Genomic DNA, 17,121 nt, shown 5'->3' with positions numbered 1-17,121 from the left:
TAAGAATACAAATTATAGCAGCATAAATACTAATATGGCTATTTGTGCTAGGCAAAACACAGCATGCATGAAGTTTCTTAGTAAGGCTGTATGTAAAGGTAGCGAAGATGATTTGATTTATTTATTCATTTATTTATTTTTAAATCAAAGTGTAAGCTTAAGTTGAAGCAAAGGGTTGGTTTTGGCACAAATATAACTCCTTTGCAGTAATTTGAAGTACACTTGTACTTTACTTTTCTCAGTCCTTGGAAAAGTGATTTGTGGAAGAACAGGCACCAAAACCAGACAGTCACACCCCCACCAGCACCACCGTATGTCTTCAAACCAGCCCTTTGTGATACCAGCTCTTATCATGTCACAGATTTGGGTTCCTTAAATGTTCTCTATGTAGGTGATTGAACTAAAACTGAGGGGAAGACCAGTACTGCTGGTTTTAACATAATAACAATAAAGTTAATGGTTTTAACTGTTTTCCCTCCAGGCAGTAACTGTTGGCATCTACGATCTGTGAGGTTATGACTAACTCCAGTCCATCATCTAAGTGGTGTTCATGAAGTGTTGTGTAGCTTTAAAGCACAACTGTTGGCCGTACCTGGTAACTCAGTATTTCCTGCTTGGGTTTGCTCCTATCTATCCACGTACCTCCACCATATCAAGCCATGGTGTTTAAGAAAGGAAATAGAATACCCTGCTTGGCAGTCGGAAAAGTCACAACAAATGTATTCAGCTGTCACAAACTTGCAACTTAATGAAGCAAATCATTTCAAGCTTGATAAAGAATAATTCTGAAAGTTGTACACATGGAAAGACAATAGTCTAGGGCAGTAATTCATGCAAGTAATTAATTTTGCACTGTCAGTCACACTGAGAGGTAAGACAAAAGATAAGGCTGATCTATTTTGTTTCATGTGTTGCAATGAAAATGCATCCTGGCACTGCTGTGAAAACAAGACCATCTGTGCGTGCACTGGTCAGCAAAACACTATCTGTAAATTAGCAATATAGTTTATTGCCTTGATGAGCAAGACTTCTATCACCTGGGACTCAGGTAAAGAGTAATATCCTCCTCCCAGAGTAATAATAAACAGTTAATAAGAACTCTTTGGCACCCCACTACCTAAAATCAAAGTTTCACCCCTTCAGCACTCAAATGAAATTGCTAATTTTCCAGTATTTAAAATTGGGTAGAAGTCATGTTGGCAAACTATGTATGAGAATGTGTTTCTTACTCTGTTTTGCTTCTGCTTCTACTTTTTTTTTTTTGCTTGTATTACTGTTTCTTTTTTGTTAGCCTTACAGATGCTATGATTTAGAGGTATGCCAGAAGAAGAGTATCTCCAAGAAAAAATAGCAAAGATGATGTGAGGAAATTACTGCTTTTCTTCTACATCACCCAGTGTTACTAGAATTCATTTGAGATTCTGCTCACCATCAGGTAGGCACTTTCCACGGAAGAATCATCCCCATGCTGGAGAGCTCACAGTCTAAGCCTAGACAGACATGCAGATGTTGTCCCGCAGCGGGGTCAGTACAATTAACAGGCCAGGAGGTGCATGTTCCGGGCTTCCCAGGAAAGCCCAGTTGCCTGGTGAGTGTTACCCATCGCTCCCGCAGCCCCCCCCCGGGTGCCAGTGGCCCTGAGGAGGTGTGTACCCAGCAGCGTGTGCCCAGCCCTCGCATAGCAGCGTCCACCCCCTCATCCTGCCTGGACTTTGCTGTTGTGGGAGGGATAGGCAGCACTCCCTGCAGCTGCAGGAGGGCTCTGGGCTACAGGTGAGTAGTTTCTTCATGTTTGGTTTATGTGTTCTGAGTTAAGGGTAGTCATTTAAGTAATTTCGTTATTAAAATTGCAGACCATCTCTGTGAGAAGTCTGTGGGGAAATACACATGAGAGCATAAAGAAGATATTTTAACATTTAAAGACAATCCTAAAAATAGATTTTAAAAAAAAAAAAAAAGAAAACCAAAACAACTTTCTTTTCTCATGGACAGAAGGGAGGATCAACCTCTTAGAACAAAAAATGTGGAAAAAAGGCTGTGCTCTGACTGTACCAGGACAGCTGGGAATGGGAAGTCAGGAAGCTCTTAAAAATTATAAAAATGGGCCATATAAAAATGGTTATTATAAAAGATGTGACTGTAAACCATGGGTTTTTTCTCTTCAGAAAAGTCACTTCTGTTAAGAAGATGTCTAATCTCCATGTCATATTTTTAAAGCTATTGATTGTGTCTTCTCCCAGTACATTTTCTGTCCAGTAAAATCCATGAAAGTGTAGGTGTTCAGCAGCTTTGAAAAATGAGCCTTTGCCTCTACATGGGAACACACTGTCATCAGAGGTCATTTATTAATTATTGATCTAGTAAGTGGGGTTTTTTTTATTCAAATGTAATTCTTCTGCTATTTTTCTGTCTATAGAAAAGGACCGCTAGATTAAGGTTTAGGGTTGCTGCTTACAGGTAACCTGATCAAGTTCAGATACTGAAGTATCAGTGGTCACTAGGTTACAGCTGGTGTAGTGGTCATAATTTTGGTTTAGGTCAGCCTGAAGTGAGTGACCTATGTTAAGTGATCTAGGTGGGACTTCTAGACTGGTGCTAGCCAAATATGCAGCTGGGTTTAGGTCAGGGTTTGGCAGGGGTCTGAATTTAGGATTGGAGTTACAGAAGCACATGTATTAGGGTTTTGTTTTCAGATGCACTCAGAAGTGAGAAAAGGAAAGGCAATTGGGAGGGTTTATTTATTTGACAGTGCTTTCATGTAGAATAATGTTGTGCAGATCTTCTGTGGAACTAGTATTACATGTGCCAAGTCTTGTACAAGTGACAGGAAGAAAAATGGTTTGTTTTGGAGGCCTTTTGACTTTGGACTTTCTTACTTTTATTATGTTTACGCATTTTAGCCTGGTGTTGCTGGTATTATGTAGCTGTAGAAAACATTACAGAAACCTCACATACATGTATGGAAGGACTAAATACTGAGAAGTTCCTCTGAAAGGGTAACTTGTATCCTGTCAAAATTAATTTCTTTTGGCTAAACCCACTTCTTGGACTTACTTTGTGTATAGTTGGGAGGTCACTGTTTACAACTAGGCAAAATGAGTCGTTCTAATTCAGATCTTATGTGCTGTGGCCTCATCTCCAACAACCTCTGTACCTGGCAGGGAATGTCTGTGAGAACAGAGGGAAATTGTCAGGCTTGACGTTATGATTGTTGGCCTTCAGCCGTAAGTTGAGAAAAGCAACTGAAGCTTCTTTTCTACAAATAGAAGCTCAAAGTAACATAAAGCATAAGACAAGTGGCACAAGCAAGCTAAGAGCATTAGCCAGTTTGCCAGTGGCTGGCCATGAGCAGTGTCAGTGCCTTTGTGCTGAACAAATGACAACTCTGGAGCTGGGACAGAGAAACTGTTCTTGTTCAGAAGTGCAGGATGTGATTGCAGTGTGTGAGCCTGGATGCGCCTGGGGACTGACGTGTACTCCTTTTCAAATGGGCACCCTGCAGCACTCCCTTCTGCTTCTCAGTTTCATGCAGACAGTGGAGCAGCCTCGTGGCATCTTCCCATTTAACTCCTCAACACCTTTCCTCCATTCTTTATAGCTTCCCACAACTGGCTGTGTATCAGCTGAGCAGTTTTACCTGTGCAGAAACTTTGTGCCACGAGGGGAAGGTTGAGCCTAGAAGGAAATGACCCAACACACACTTTGGATCTGTCGGTTGCTTGATGCGTATGAGCTGGCACAAGTAATTTTGTCTGTGTGTGTTACTCTCGGCACTAATCTTCACGTGACCTTTTCTTTTGGCTTGACAAACCTGACTTAGTGGATTAACAGCTGTTATTACTTCATGCTGTCACCATGCCATAAATCAAAGGCCCTAGAAAGTATTTGGGGAAAACATCTTAAAGCTTGGCTCAGCAGTGGGCTGAACAGAAACAAGAGATAGCAGCCCTGCTCTGCTTGTGCGACGGAGAAGATCCTCTTTCTCCGTGCATCCAAGTGAGTTACACTCCGATTTCAGCTTGGGACTCTAATAATTAGTTTGACTTATCTTTTTCTTTTAATATTTCCTGTATTTTTTTAACACGGTGGGATTCCAGGCTTAAGTCTGATGGTTGAGATGTCAAGCTGGAAGAGCAGTTGGTTTGAAGACCGAAGGACATTTAGGAAAAAGATTAAGACAAACCCGCAGGCAAAGCTGCTGCGATGCTGAAGTCTGTTCAGCTTTCCTCGGAGTGCCGGCAGCGGGGTTGGGACCTTTAGGCGAGGTCGGCGATCTAACGGAAAGGGAGCGGCCGGGCTGCCCGGCTGGCAGAGCCCCCGCGGGGGAGCGGCGCCCAGCGGGCTGCACGACCCCCGGCTGCCGCACAGGCACCGCCCGGCCCGGCTCGGCCCGCCTGGCCTGGCTTGGCCTCCGGGCCGGGCCCCGGCCTTTGCCCGCCGGGCAGCACCTGGCGCCGCCGAGCTCCGCCCCACCGCACCGCGCCCGCTGTCGGGACCCGCCGCTTATCGCGCCGGGGCGGCGGCGCGGTCCTGCCCCAGCCCTTCCCCTCGGCGCAACAGGCAAGTGAGGGGCACCGCGGCCGCACCGCGGGAGCGGGCAGGGTGGGGACCCCCCCTGGCGAGCGGGGCCGGGGGGGGTGTCAGCCCTGCCGGGAGCGAGCGCAGCTCCCGGGCGGACGGGCCGAAGAGGGCGGCGACCCTCAGCCCCGGGGCGGGGGGGTCCGTGCCCGGCGGGGCAGCCTGCGGGCCTCGGGCTCCGCGCCGGGAGCTGAGCGCGGCCGGGGCAGCGCCCTGCCCGGGGGGCTCCCGCGGCGCCCGGGGAGCGCCCTGCCCGCTCTCGGGGCCGGGCGAGGGGAGGCGGGGCGGCAGCAGGGCCCTGGCGCGCCCGTTGCGGCCCCACAGCCGCAGGCGCGGGGCCGGGTTCGCCGCGGGCAGCACCTGCCGGGGCGGCGCCTCGCGGTGTGGGCTCGGGGACAGCCGCCGCGGGCGGGGAGCTGCGCGTGGGCCCGGCGGTGCCTGCGGGACCGGTAACGGCTTCGTGGCGGCACCTGAGCCTGAGGGCGGGCGGGCAGCTGCTGCCTGCCGGGCTGGCGCGCTGGAGCTGCCGAGTGCGTGTGCACGGGTGGAGTGTTTAAACTGTTAATCTGTGGCCAACTGTTTAGAGAATAGTTGCAGTGAACTTTACTCTTGCTAGTAAGACTTTCCTAACTTCCTTTCTTCTAACTCTCTGCAGTAGATTGTTCCCGAACTGGCTCCGCTGGAGTAGTCAGCTGAGCTTAGGAGAGAGACCCAGAGCGGGAGGAACTGTAGTTGTCCTGTGTCGTGCTTCAGTTCAGCGTGTGTTCCACGCGCTAGTTGTGTCTCTCGAGGCTTATTTACTGGATATGAATCTGCAGACCCGACGAGAATGGCCTCTTGGGTCTGAGGATGTACCTGTGCTGGGACACACCTCCCCCGCGTAGGTGATACAGCAAAATTAATTGTGACGAGGTGCCTCCGGTGTTAGATCAGCGAGCGCACCTAGTAAGTGCCTGCGAGAACAGGTGGAGTTTTAGTGCTTGGAATTAACCGCTTGTGATTTGCCAGCACTGTGTTTCTGACTTGCTGTTCATGTCTTTAGTGTACAGAGATAGATTTTATTTACTTGTGGCCATTAATACGTGGAGAACTGTAGCCAAAGATAACTTTTACACTTCGTTTATAGGCTGGACAGTGGGTTGTAGCAAGAAGTGTAATGAACGCAGTTAGGTGGGTTTTAGCTGCTGTGGTTTGGGTTCCACGCAGAATTGGCTGAGGAACACCTATTCTGTTGAATCTGCTATTTTCTTGTATAGAGTTTGGAATTGGTTCAAATACACAAAAATATTAAATTGTATGCATTTCCTAATAAACCTATTTTCAGCAAGGTTCTTCTTCAAAGAAAAGTTTAAAAAAAAAGTTGGTAACCATTTCCTCCCTCATGCCTGTGGAAAGGCCATTAATTTGTTTTTTAAGAACAACTTAATGAAGATAGTTCCTTATGGTTTGTTTATTGAGCTCTTAAAGGGGTATAAACCACTACCTCTGGAAAACAGTGTTTTCTATTTCCTTTTTTTTTAAAAAAAACTGAAAAGTCACTATTTTTATGTTTGTAGTACCTTAACCTGCTTACTGGCATTCAAGCACTAAATAATGCTGAGCTCTCCTGACCAGTTTTAGCTGTAATTTTTTTTCAAGTGCATTTTTTTCAGTATTAGACTATTTTAAAAGCATGCAAAAAAATAGCCTTACAGTAAAAGGGAAAAGAGATTTATGAATGGAGGTGAGACAGTCACTGACTATCTCCAAGGTAAGTGTGTTTGAAAAAAAAGTCTGTTTTTAAAAAAAGGAGGAGAAGCAAAAATGCTTTGAAATGTTAATTCTTGTGGTAGAAATGACATTTTTGTGGATTTATTGAGAGTCACATCACCCTGATTTTTATGTGGTGCTAGGTGAGTTGTGCTGCAGTAGGGTTACACAAGCTGCCGACGCTGTAACAAGCTACTGTCTTGAAAGCATTTGTAGAACAGACTTGTCTCTCTTGGTGACAGAACTAGTTTGAAACAGCACAACTGTCTCAGGCTAAGCAGAGCCCTCGCTAAGGCAGAGGATGTATTGTAGGCTTTACCTTTCTTGGCAGTGCTCTAAGACTTGTATGTGGATCTTCATTAGGAACGTGATTTCATGCTGTATAAGGCTAATACCAACCGTCACGTTTTGTGGTGCAAAGTTTAAAGGGTGATGGATAAATGTGCTGTGTATTTAAAATGGTCTTGTAAAAGCTTAAAATTTCAGCTCAGTTCAGTGGGCTAACTACAAATTTTCCCCTTTGCCTTCATTTTTGTCTTGTAATTCCCCTGTTCCTTTATCTCCAGTGTCCAAAGCAGAGGGTTGATGTGTTTTAACTGACTCAGTTGTACAACTGCTGTCTAATTGGGAGTTTACTAGGAAGGATTTTGCTGCTCTTTTTAAAACAGCTGTCTACAAATGACACTTCAGATTGATTGTTTCTGTATACTCTGAAACAACTTAGAAGCAACATAACACTGCATTCTCATCAGTTAGACTGCTGTTTAGTTAAGGTTCATCTTGTGTATTCTTATAGCATGCTTACTTCAAAATCTGTTTGGTCAGAGAGGATAATTATGCCTTAGTTAGCATTACAAAAATGAAGTCTCTGTCTTTTGGTCTGGACGTGCTGTGTGTTGTCAGCCAGCAGGCCGCTGTGCCTGTTCTGTGTGTTTAACAAAACCCAAAGCAAAACCCTGTGTTCATGAGCTTCCGGAAACAGGACGTCCCTCTTGAAACTGTCTCACAAACGGAAGTTGCAAAACTTACTCTTCACAATTCACTGCTCTCTGACTTGAAGAAAGCAGGACATCTCTCCATCAGGTAACATCTGTTTCTAGGGCTAGAACAGCTTCCTCCCCTTGCTTGAGCAGTCTGTCCGCATCTTTAAATAACTGCCTGCACTAGATAGTTTCACTTTAGAAGGTTGTTTATCATCTAACTTATTCTAGAGCTGTTTTTTTAATGTTGAATGGGGAGGGGAAGATGTTTGCCTCTTGGAAACTTCCTGTTAAAACAAAATGACTAAAACTGTTTTTACAGTGAACACCTCTGAGACTTTCCTTCTTTGTCCTAAATTAATTGTACTGTGGGGTTTAGTAATGGCACTTCATAAAGAATTTGGGGTACGTGGACATGAGGGATGTTAAGATAGCACATGAAGGTGCAGAATGAATTGCTCAACTACATCTAGTGTAGTGGAGTATTTTTGAAGCTGACCTTGGAAGACTTACTTTAAAATATTTGAGGTTTCTAGTTTATTTTTCAATTCCTGTTTCTAAGTACCATAAATCAGTTCTACCCTTTTAAAGTGAAAAACTGGAATTCCTACCTGATGACTCAAGGAATTAAACAAAGGGGAGCAGGTATAGAACACAGGAAAGTCTTGTCACAAGTTGGTTTTCACAGGTTATAATGCTTACTCATTCTTTATTGGCAATGCGGCAATAAGGAACTGAATTAAAATGCGGTTATACCTGTTTTATCACTGAAAAGCTAAAAACTGATATTCAGCATGTGCAAACAATGGATTTAGAACAGGAACAGCTCTTGTCTGCTGTAACAGAAGGAGGGAAACGTGGTTAACCTTGGCTGTTCTGGATAACGCAATTGCATATCCAGTGCTACAGTTGTCAAGATATAGCATGCTTTAAGGGTCTGGTTCTTGCTTGTGAGGTGACAGGGTGCAGCTGTAGCAAGGATAAGTATGGGTTTCTGACCTTTGTTTCCAGCTAATTTGCTGATGTAAAAGCTAAGAGGTGACCACGGATAGAGAACTAAGTATTTTGGGTATACTCAAAGATCCCACATCTAGGAAGATGTGAGCTCTTGTTTCATTGAACTTTGTTTTCCTATCAAGCTTAGGGCTCGCTGCTTCTCCTGCAAGAACAGATGAATACACATGCCCTTGCTCAAAGTTCTGCAGAATATGGCATGGTTACTCTAAAGGCTTGCATGCCTAAGAGGCAGCAAGGAGGGCTGTTTCTGATGTGTGCATATGCTGGTACATCCTAACATTAAAATACAAATGTAATGGTGTGTTTGGCTGACACGTTACAGTTAGTGGAATGGCACTCAGTGTGTTCGCACCACTACCTTGTTTGGTATTTCACTGATCTACAACACCTAGCAAATTCTTGTTCCTTTTTGTGGCACTCATCTCTTCAGGATTGTAATACTGCAGCTGGAGTTACAGAATGTGCATCGCCTGTGCTACAGGATCAGATACACTTTCTTGCCACGATAACCAGAAAATGTTCTTATGCTTTGTTAGAATTCATTTGCTTGTGTGAAATTTCAGTTTCCTGGCAGAGGTCACGATTGACTTTGTTTGTTTTTTCTTTTTTCTTCCACAAACTGATTACAGTCCACTAGCAAATTAGTGGTTTAGCTGCAACAAAGGTTTAGTATTATAGTTCTTGCCTTGAAGACTCATCCAAGCATATAAATAAATATAAATTCTACCTTCTGTAATTGTTACTGGTGCCTTTCTTTATCTTGTAGCTTCCCACTAACTGAAAGATGTCAGCAGCTGGAGTAGTGTCCTCCCGTTCCTGTCTCCGTCCTGGAGTATGGCTGCTGAAACCAGGAATGCAGGAGATGAGCTCCTTTGGCTTCCATACAGCAGCCAGGTGTGCTGCCAAGGATTATTATGAAGTACTTGTGTTGGGTGGAGGCACTGGTGGAATCACCATGAGTGCTCGGATGAAGAGGAGAGTGGGGGCAGGAAATGTGGCTGTTGTTGAGCCAAGTAAGGTAAGTCTTTCTCGGCTGTAAAGCATTGAAAAGAATAAGTGTTTTGTATATGTGACCAGAATGGTCTGCATCTCATCCCTCTCCAACCCCACATGTTTTTATCTGTGGAGAGGAAGCCCACTAGCCATCTTTTAGAAGGCTTTGCATGAAGTTTGTTGCTCCGTGATAGAGATGCATGCGCCCCTCCAGCTTTGTCATGCAAAACTCTTGGTTATTTATACAGCTTCTTTTGCTAAGAATAATACAGTGTTAAGAGCACATTGCTTCCTATTTGGAGTGATGTGCCTTCATCTTAAAGTCCCTTTAAAACAGTTCTTAAATGTCCATTTGAACATTTCTTTCAGACTCATTACTATCAGCCACTGTGGACCCTGGTTGGCGGTGGTGCAAAGCAGCTGGCAACTTCTGCCCGTCCAACAGAAAGTGTCATGCCTAAAGGTGTTGAGTGGATCAAATCTCGAGTTACAGCACTGGATCCAGATAAAAACTGTGTCTGGCTGGAGAATGATATCAAGGTAATAATGTTAAAAAAAAAAAAAAAAAAAAAGTTATTCTTAGTCTCTTATTCTATGTCATGAGTTGTCTGTCCACCTCCTGCAGATCCCCTTGGAACTGCCTATCAAGCAGGACCTTTCTCCAGCATCTAGGAGGCCAGGCAATTCCACTTAGTCTTAAGAGAAGTACTTGATCCTAAAATCTGTTTCTAATAAAAATTGTTGTAGATAACTAAGTTAGAATAATATCAACTTAAAATATCATTATCATAAGTCTTTTCCCTTTTCACAGTGAACTGAGCACAAAAGATAGAATTTTTTGCACCCAACACTTGGCTTTGTGTATAGCAAAGGCTGTGTGTATAACTCACAATGCAGTTAGCATTTTAACTATAAATTATTCTTAGAGCTTAACATTTACGTTACTAATGCTCACTGTATCTCCTTCCCTTATGACTCTGTTGCTGTCTGATAACTTAAATTTACTTTGAGGTTTTGTCTAAAATACTTTTTTTTCCCTTACACAACAGATATCTTACAAGTATCTGATAATTGCCCTTGGGATTAATCTGCATTATGAAAAGGTATTTGTTTTACAGTAATCATGTTTTTATTAGTTTTAATGGCATCATGTACCCTTATGATTCACTAAAGTAAATGACTTTTCAGTACACTTTTTTTACTGCAAGATATTGAATGCTAATACAAATTAAAGAGCCAGAAGACAGCGTAATGACTTTACTCTTTCCACAGATCTCGGTAATAACTCAAATTACCCTTGGGAAGGTCTTTTAAGACAGCTTTGTTGCATCTCTGAGAATATCAGCAGATGGGGCAGCAAGTTAAATCTAGAACTTAGAGGCAGTCTGTAATAATGAGATAATAAGGTATGCTGACCGTAGTCCAAAGCATCTCTAATGTTGACAGAAGTGAGGAACACACAGCAGTCAATAAATTCTGTCCTGCAGAATTAATATGACCCACCCTCACCTTTCTTAAAGGGTGCACTTCAGAAGGAACCAGCTGAGTCACCACACTTGTGGTAACTGGGGGGTCCCACCTGGGGCCCTTCCAGTCTATTAGGTTTTCTGTACACTTTATGCAGTGGCACTCAGAGGAAAATGTTAATACTGTTGTGTGGCACAAGAATGACCGTAGCAATATGGAGGAGGAAAACACAAAGGCAAGACGTTTGAGTGACTGAGTCTTGTGGTTTGAACCTGACGTAAATACGATGTAGTACCTGATAATATATTTGAGTATCTCTTTGAAAAGCTCCCAAGGCATCTGTAAAGCAAGAACTAGTCTTAGTTAACTGTAGTCACACCAGATAAATTCTGGTGCTTAGATCAGTGGAATGAGGAGAGTGTTCAGTGACCCTCTAAGTCTTCATATATATCTCTTCAGTACAACCTGATGAAACTAAATTCAGTAGTAGAAGCCATGTAATACAGTTCATCACTATTACTCTGTAGTGAATAAAATTCATATAACAGATGTATATGGCTTTAGAACAAAAGTGGCCAGTTTAAAAAGAGGGTTGGTTTCTCTTGTTTGTCTTCACCAACAGCATGCTTTCTGGTGTAGACTGTAACATCCCAAACGCATGCAGTGCACGTAACATGACTCCGTTTTCTCACAGAATTTCTGCAAACCATTAGTTTGAAATGTGGACAACTCCCTTTCTCACAAGCAGATGCTCAGGCATAGTAGGGGAATAATTATTGGAGATGGTTGAGTTAAAACAAAATAACCCTAGGAAAGGCAGGTATCTGCAACTGACTACTGAAGAGTTTCATTCAGTTTATAAATTTTCATAATGCCTCTTTTTTGTTTTTTTACATGATTTTTGCTTACAGTCATGTGGCACTGAATTTATGTATTCTTACTCTGAATTTCATGCACTAGTCTACAAAAACCTGGGTCTGAGTCTGCACCGGAGACTTATGCTACAGATGTTGCAGACCAGAGTAATTTCAGTAAATGTTAAATTGTCTACTAAATTCTAATGGAAATACCTGTTTGATTGCGAGGCTTATTTTCAAAAATGCCAACTAGCAAGTATGTATGGGCTTTCTTTTTGCTAGAGGCTTCTTAAATACCTATTTTTCAAGTCTGCATTTAATACTTGATGATGATGACAAAATTTTTGCCATCTGTACTTTAAACTTTAATTTCATTTTCTTAGATCAAAGGCTTGCCTGAGGGTTTTCATCACCCTAAAATAGGTTCCAATTATTCAGTTCATACGGTAGAGAAAACATGGAAAGCTTTACAAGATTTCAAGGAAGGAAATGCTATCTTCACTTTTCCAAATACTCCAGTCAAGTGTGCAGGGGCTCCTCAGAAGATCATGTATTTATCAGAAGCCTACTGGAGGAAAGTAAGTATTTTACTCTCTGTGCCAGTGCTTGTTCCCACAGTTGGAAGGAAGGCTTGTTCTAAGGGGTTCATATTATCTTTAAAACAAATAAAAACCACACAAGAGGAATGTGACTCAGGATTATTAAATTAAAGTGGCTGCGTTGCTTTCTCTATTATTATTATTGTATAATAAATGAAGCTAACTGAATTGTACATAAATATTTAGCATGTATTTAATACTGGAGAAACTTGTAGAATTCAGCAACCATAAGGAAAGAACTGCTTATCCTGCTTCTGGTGAGCTACAGATACAACTGTTCTCAGCCTAATTTATAACTGCAGGCGGTGCACTAAAATAATGCTGGCTGGAATTAAGTAATTCTTGTTACTTCAGGTACTTAATACCTTTTGTCTTTCTGCTAGTCTGAAAAGTGGTTATGCTTCCTCCTTGTGGCGCACTGTCCCAGCATCGGGAGGAATCTTAGCCAGGCTGTTAAAGCAAGCTTGGCATAAACAAAAGACAGCTTCAAGTGGAAGTGTCAGGCTTCATATGTGTTTGTTTCATGAGCTATCCACTGGGCGAGTATCTGAATAATGCATAGAAGTGAAGGTTTGAGAAAGCTATGTGATACTAAGCTGCTACGGGTGCTTAACCTGCATACAGCAGTTCCTCAGTGGACTGCAGCCACCTCTTCCCAACTAGCAATTTGTGTGGGGTGTCTTCAGTACCTCACTCAGAAAGGGCAAAGATTATCTTGTCTAGCTTCTAACATGGTGCGAAATAGCTGTGTCTTGGGAATTCTAATGTTAATACTTCACTAGCAATTGAATGGCATTAATAGCTCTATCAACTCTTCAGCAGTGCAGCACAGTTCTTCTGTCTCAGCTAGCTTGTCACAGTTGTTTAATAGGAAAGGCTAATTTGATCTCTCTGTACAGACAGGAAGACGTTCCAAAGCAAACATAATGTTCAACACTTCACTTGGTGTCATTTTTGGTGTTAAGAAGTATGCTGATGCATTGCTTGAAATAATAAAGGAGAGGAATATTGCTGTTAACTATAAGCGCAACCTTGTAGAAGTTCGAGCAGACAAGCAGGAAGCTGTGTTTGAAAACTTGGACAAACCTGGAGTGACTGAAGTTCATCAGGTCAGGAGCTTTCAGACCTCTAGTTTGGTCCTGTTTTTTTTGCTTGTATACTGTAATATAACTGCCACGCTATAATAACATAATGTCTGCTTTGTTGTATACTGCCCTTTCCTCCTGAGAGTACCATCTCTAACTTTAGCAGAAGATTAAAAAGTTTGAAACTAAGGTGGGGAAAAGAAAAAAATATTTCATAAACCATACCTGGAGTCCTGCATGCCTTGTTAGTATAACTTGGAAATGTCTCAGATGTATATGGCAGAAGGCAAATTGCTGTTATGCCAGTCGAAATGGAGTTGTCTGGTAAGGTTCATGTTAATAAAAGGATGCACTTCAAATTTGAGAGAAATTTTCATTCTACATACTTATATTTTTGAAAAACAAACCAACCAAGAAAACCCCTCTCCGTTGATTGCCTTCTATCAACACAGGTATGATTTGCTCTGATAAACTAGCTGTTGAGTGCCTTTTCTTTCTGTCTAGTATGAAATGCTTCATGTCACACCCCCAATGGGGCCACCTGATGTACTCATCAACAGTCCTGTCTCGGATGCAGTTGGCTGGGTGGATGTAGATAAGGAAACCCTACAACACAAAAAGTATCCTAATGTATTTGGTATTGGAGACTGCACCAACCTTCCAACATCAAAAACTGCTGCAGCTGTAGGTAAAGTTGCATGTGTGTGTGTAATGAAAAGTGTGGGAGTGACAGTAAGCTTTTTGTTCAGTTTGTTACTCCTGAGGTCTTGACTTCAATTATTTCCAGCTTTCAAAAAGACCCCAGTTCCTGGGCTAATTAACTACAGACTATGCTGATGCTGTTAACCCACAGTTCTCTTGTTCCAAATGCCTCACAGATGAACTAATTCTATTTTCTGTGTTCACAGAATGACATAAAATGAGTGTACTACTCTTGCATTCATTCCGTCACCATTCAGTAACAAAACTTTCTGCTCTATCTTAGCGGCTCATGCGTATGTGTCAGCTAACTGATAAGTCACTGTTGAAGAACCACATCTTCTGTACTTGTAGCTACAGGGTCCAATATAAAAACACTTCAGGCATATGGTTTCACAACTGAAAAAAAGAAGGCAAATAGGAGGGTGGAAAAAAAGAAAGGCTGTACAGTATGTTATTGGTGTGGGGAAAAAGGCTATACAGTATGTTATTGGTGTAACTTGGAGAACAGTATAGTCAGCTGCTCCAGCAAACACTTTCCTTACAGCACTTGAAACAAAACTTCACTGTGCCGGAATCTTAGTGTTTGGGAAGACTGAGCAAATATAATTTGGCATAGGAGAATGGGCAGAGGCTAAAAACATACAGCTCAAGTTGCATTAAGCTTTAGCATGTTGGAAACGGTGAGGGCAAAGCATTATTCCAAATTTTTTTCTTGCCTGGAACTGTAAACTTCCCAAACTGATTTGACATGTAAGTTCAATTACTGCTGAATTGTCTGATAAAATGCCTGGCTACTAGTGTTTGCTCTTGTAATGACGATAATTGCTGCCTTAAACAAAGCCTTAATACACCCCCTTTTTTTCTTTCTTATGTAGCTGCCCAGTCTGGAGTACTTGATAAAACTATTTCCCTGGTAATGAAGAACCAGCTGCCAACTAAAAAGGTACCTACAGATCTTGTCTTGGGAGAAGCAATCCTGAATGTTTTCTCTATTCTTATGCAGGAAGTCTTGCAAGCAGCTAAACTGTGTGAACCGGAAGGCAGGAAGGGCTTTGCATCAACAGTTGGGGTGCTAAATGGCAAAATACTGTATGTCATCTAGTTGCACAATTCATCTTCTTGATACAGTGGTTAAATATAGTATGTATTTAATTCTCTGACTTTTGAGTTGAAAGGATTTTAAAGGCTGATTAGTTTGGGTTCTTCACCAGTGCAGGTGACTTTAATTTAGAGTAAAACTGTTGACTAGTATAATCCTTACTCCAGGAAAACCCTTGCACAATGTTAAACTTGCTTCCCCTCTACAGAACATGATCTTTTAAGGAGTTAAACTGGAAGGTTTTGTACTGCAGATGTTAAGCCTCTAACTAGGTTCAAATTTCTCTTTGAGACTTGGCTTTCATTCTACATATGACTTATGAATTAATATTCTTTGGGGTTCTAACCTGAGTATCATCATCCATACTCCTGCAATCCTCTGGAAATTCTTGCAACTAGATTCTACTGCTTATATACTGTCTCTTAAAGCCCATACCAGCTCTCATCCTAATCTACTGGTCACCTATTCTGCTGGTTACAATAACAACCAGCAATTAATGACACAAAGCCCTATTGTTCTAGGTTAGTTCTAATTTAAACAATGTTGTTAAGCAAGTCTACAATCTGTTTGAAATAAAATGGCTTAGTATTAGCCATTAGCCAACCAATATTGGCTTAGCAACCTTCTAAACTTGCTGGTATTAGCACTATAAAAGCAGAAACCTCATAGCAATTTATTTTGAAATAATGAATGTTAACCATCTGGCTTGTAATACCTCAGCATTCTGGCTTTACTCAGATTAATGAAAGGGGCTATTCTTCATTGCAGTATGATGGATATACTTCCTGCCCACTCGTAACAGGCTACAACAAGGTGATTCTAGCAGAATTTGACTATGATGCTCAGCCTTTGGAGACTTTTCCCATTGACCAGAGCAAGGAGAGAGTAACCATGTACCATATGAAAGCTGATATGATGCCTTTTCTCTATTGGAATGCACTACTTAAGTAAGTATTTCAGTTCTGAGCAGGCAGAGCTGCTGTGATCATTCAGAAAAAAGCCAAGTACAGCTACCAGTTCTGGCTTAGTTCCTTAAAATAGAAGCAAATGAACTGCATCCTTAGTCATGGCTAAGATCTTGACTTTCTGAGGATTTAGGGCACTCTGCTATTAACAGGGGCTTGTTCAAGCAGAACAGGGTTGAATTGTGCAGAAGGGAAACCTGAAGCAAAGGTGTTTCTCCAAAAAACGCTCACCTCTTGCAAGTATGGTATCTTATGGGAGTAAAACAAAAACATTCCTCACCCCCTACTTTGATAGTACATATATAAAACTTGATGAAACATCTTTCTGTTTCTAGGGGATACTGGGGAGGACCAGCTCCTGTCAGGAAGCTAATGCATCTGGGCTTGAAGTAACTGCTGCTTCTCGGTGTTGGACAAACCTTTTTGAAGAGAAAGGACTGGCTGCAGAATGGATCAATACATCCTATCCACTTTTTTGTAAAATCAAGCTTTTGTCCTAAATTCACTTTTTCTCCTACTAGGAATTAAGCCATTGTAGGCTCTTTCACTGCTCTATGTAAACTAACGCCTTAAACTACTTCTGTCCATCCACAGGAGTTTGAATTTGCATTAAGCTACAGAACACTACTGCAGTCTTCTAGAGCAATCGATTTTAAAGCTGTTGTATATGTAAAATTTTCTCCTTGACTAAACTGAATTATCTGCCTCTGAAATCAATGTAAACTGAATTATCTACATCTGAGATCAGTGTGTGCAGTGGATTTAACAGAATGCCATGCTAGTAAAATAGCCTGAAAAGCCCCCGTTGTTCTCTCCTTTTTGAAGAGCAAGATCAATTCTAATTTCCTCACCAAGCAGCATCTTGCTGCCTAATTAGATGGACTATAGAAACTGATGGTCAGTGAAAGAACTCAAAGCAGTACATGTGTATGTATACACATACACACCCTCTCCGAGGAGAGTTGTGCCACTTCACATCAGTTCTGCTATCATTTTGTGCTCACAGGTTAAGAGCACAGTGAAAAGAATT

At 42.0% G+C, this 17,121-nt stretch overlaps 1 protein-coding gene across 5 annotated transcripts; it reads left to right on the top strand.

Moving 5' to 3' along the window:
- SQOR (sulfide quinone oxidoreductase) lies at positions 1-16,892 on the top strand. Of its 5 annotated transcripts, XM_074880956.1 has the most exons (11): positions 4,483-4,560; positions 5,234-7,410; positions 9,091-9,342; positions 9,687-9,857; positions 10,367-10,420; positions 12,025-12,219; positions 13,140-13,349; positions 13,830-14,013; positions 14,903-14,970; positions 15,895-16,073; positions 16,427-16,892. In XM_074880956.1, exons 3-11 carry the CDS (start codon positions 9,109-9,111, stop codon positions 16,482-16,484), a joined length of 1,353 nt encoding a protein of 450 aa, XP_074737057.1. In that variant the 5' UTR covers positions 4,483-4,560; positions 5,234-7,410; positions 9,091-9,108; the 3' UTR covers positions 16,485-16,892. The 5 variants fall into 5 exon arrangements, with proteins under 5 accessions (XP_074737059.1, XP_074737058.1, XP_074737057.1 ...); XM_074880958.1 differs by lacking the exons at positions 4,483-4,560; positions 5,234-7,410 and adding an exon at positions 1-2,360; XM_074880957.1 differs by lacking the exon at positions 5,234-7,410 and having other exon boundaries at positions 4,437-4,560.
- The last annotated feature ends 229 nt before the right edge of the window (positions 16,893-17,121 follow it).

The sequence above is a fragment of the Strix uralensis genome, chromosome 11, assembly GCF_047716275.1.
Source record: "Strix uralensis isolate ZFMK-TIS-50842 chromosome 11, bStrUra1, whole genome shotgun sequence".
Classification (NCBI taxonomy): Eukaryota; Metazoa; Chordata; class Aves; order Strigiformes; family Strigidae; genus Strix; species Strix uralensis.
The sequence above is the reverse complement of the archived record's forward strand: the minus strand, read 5'-3'. Positions and strand labels throughout refer to the sequence as shown.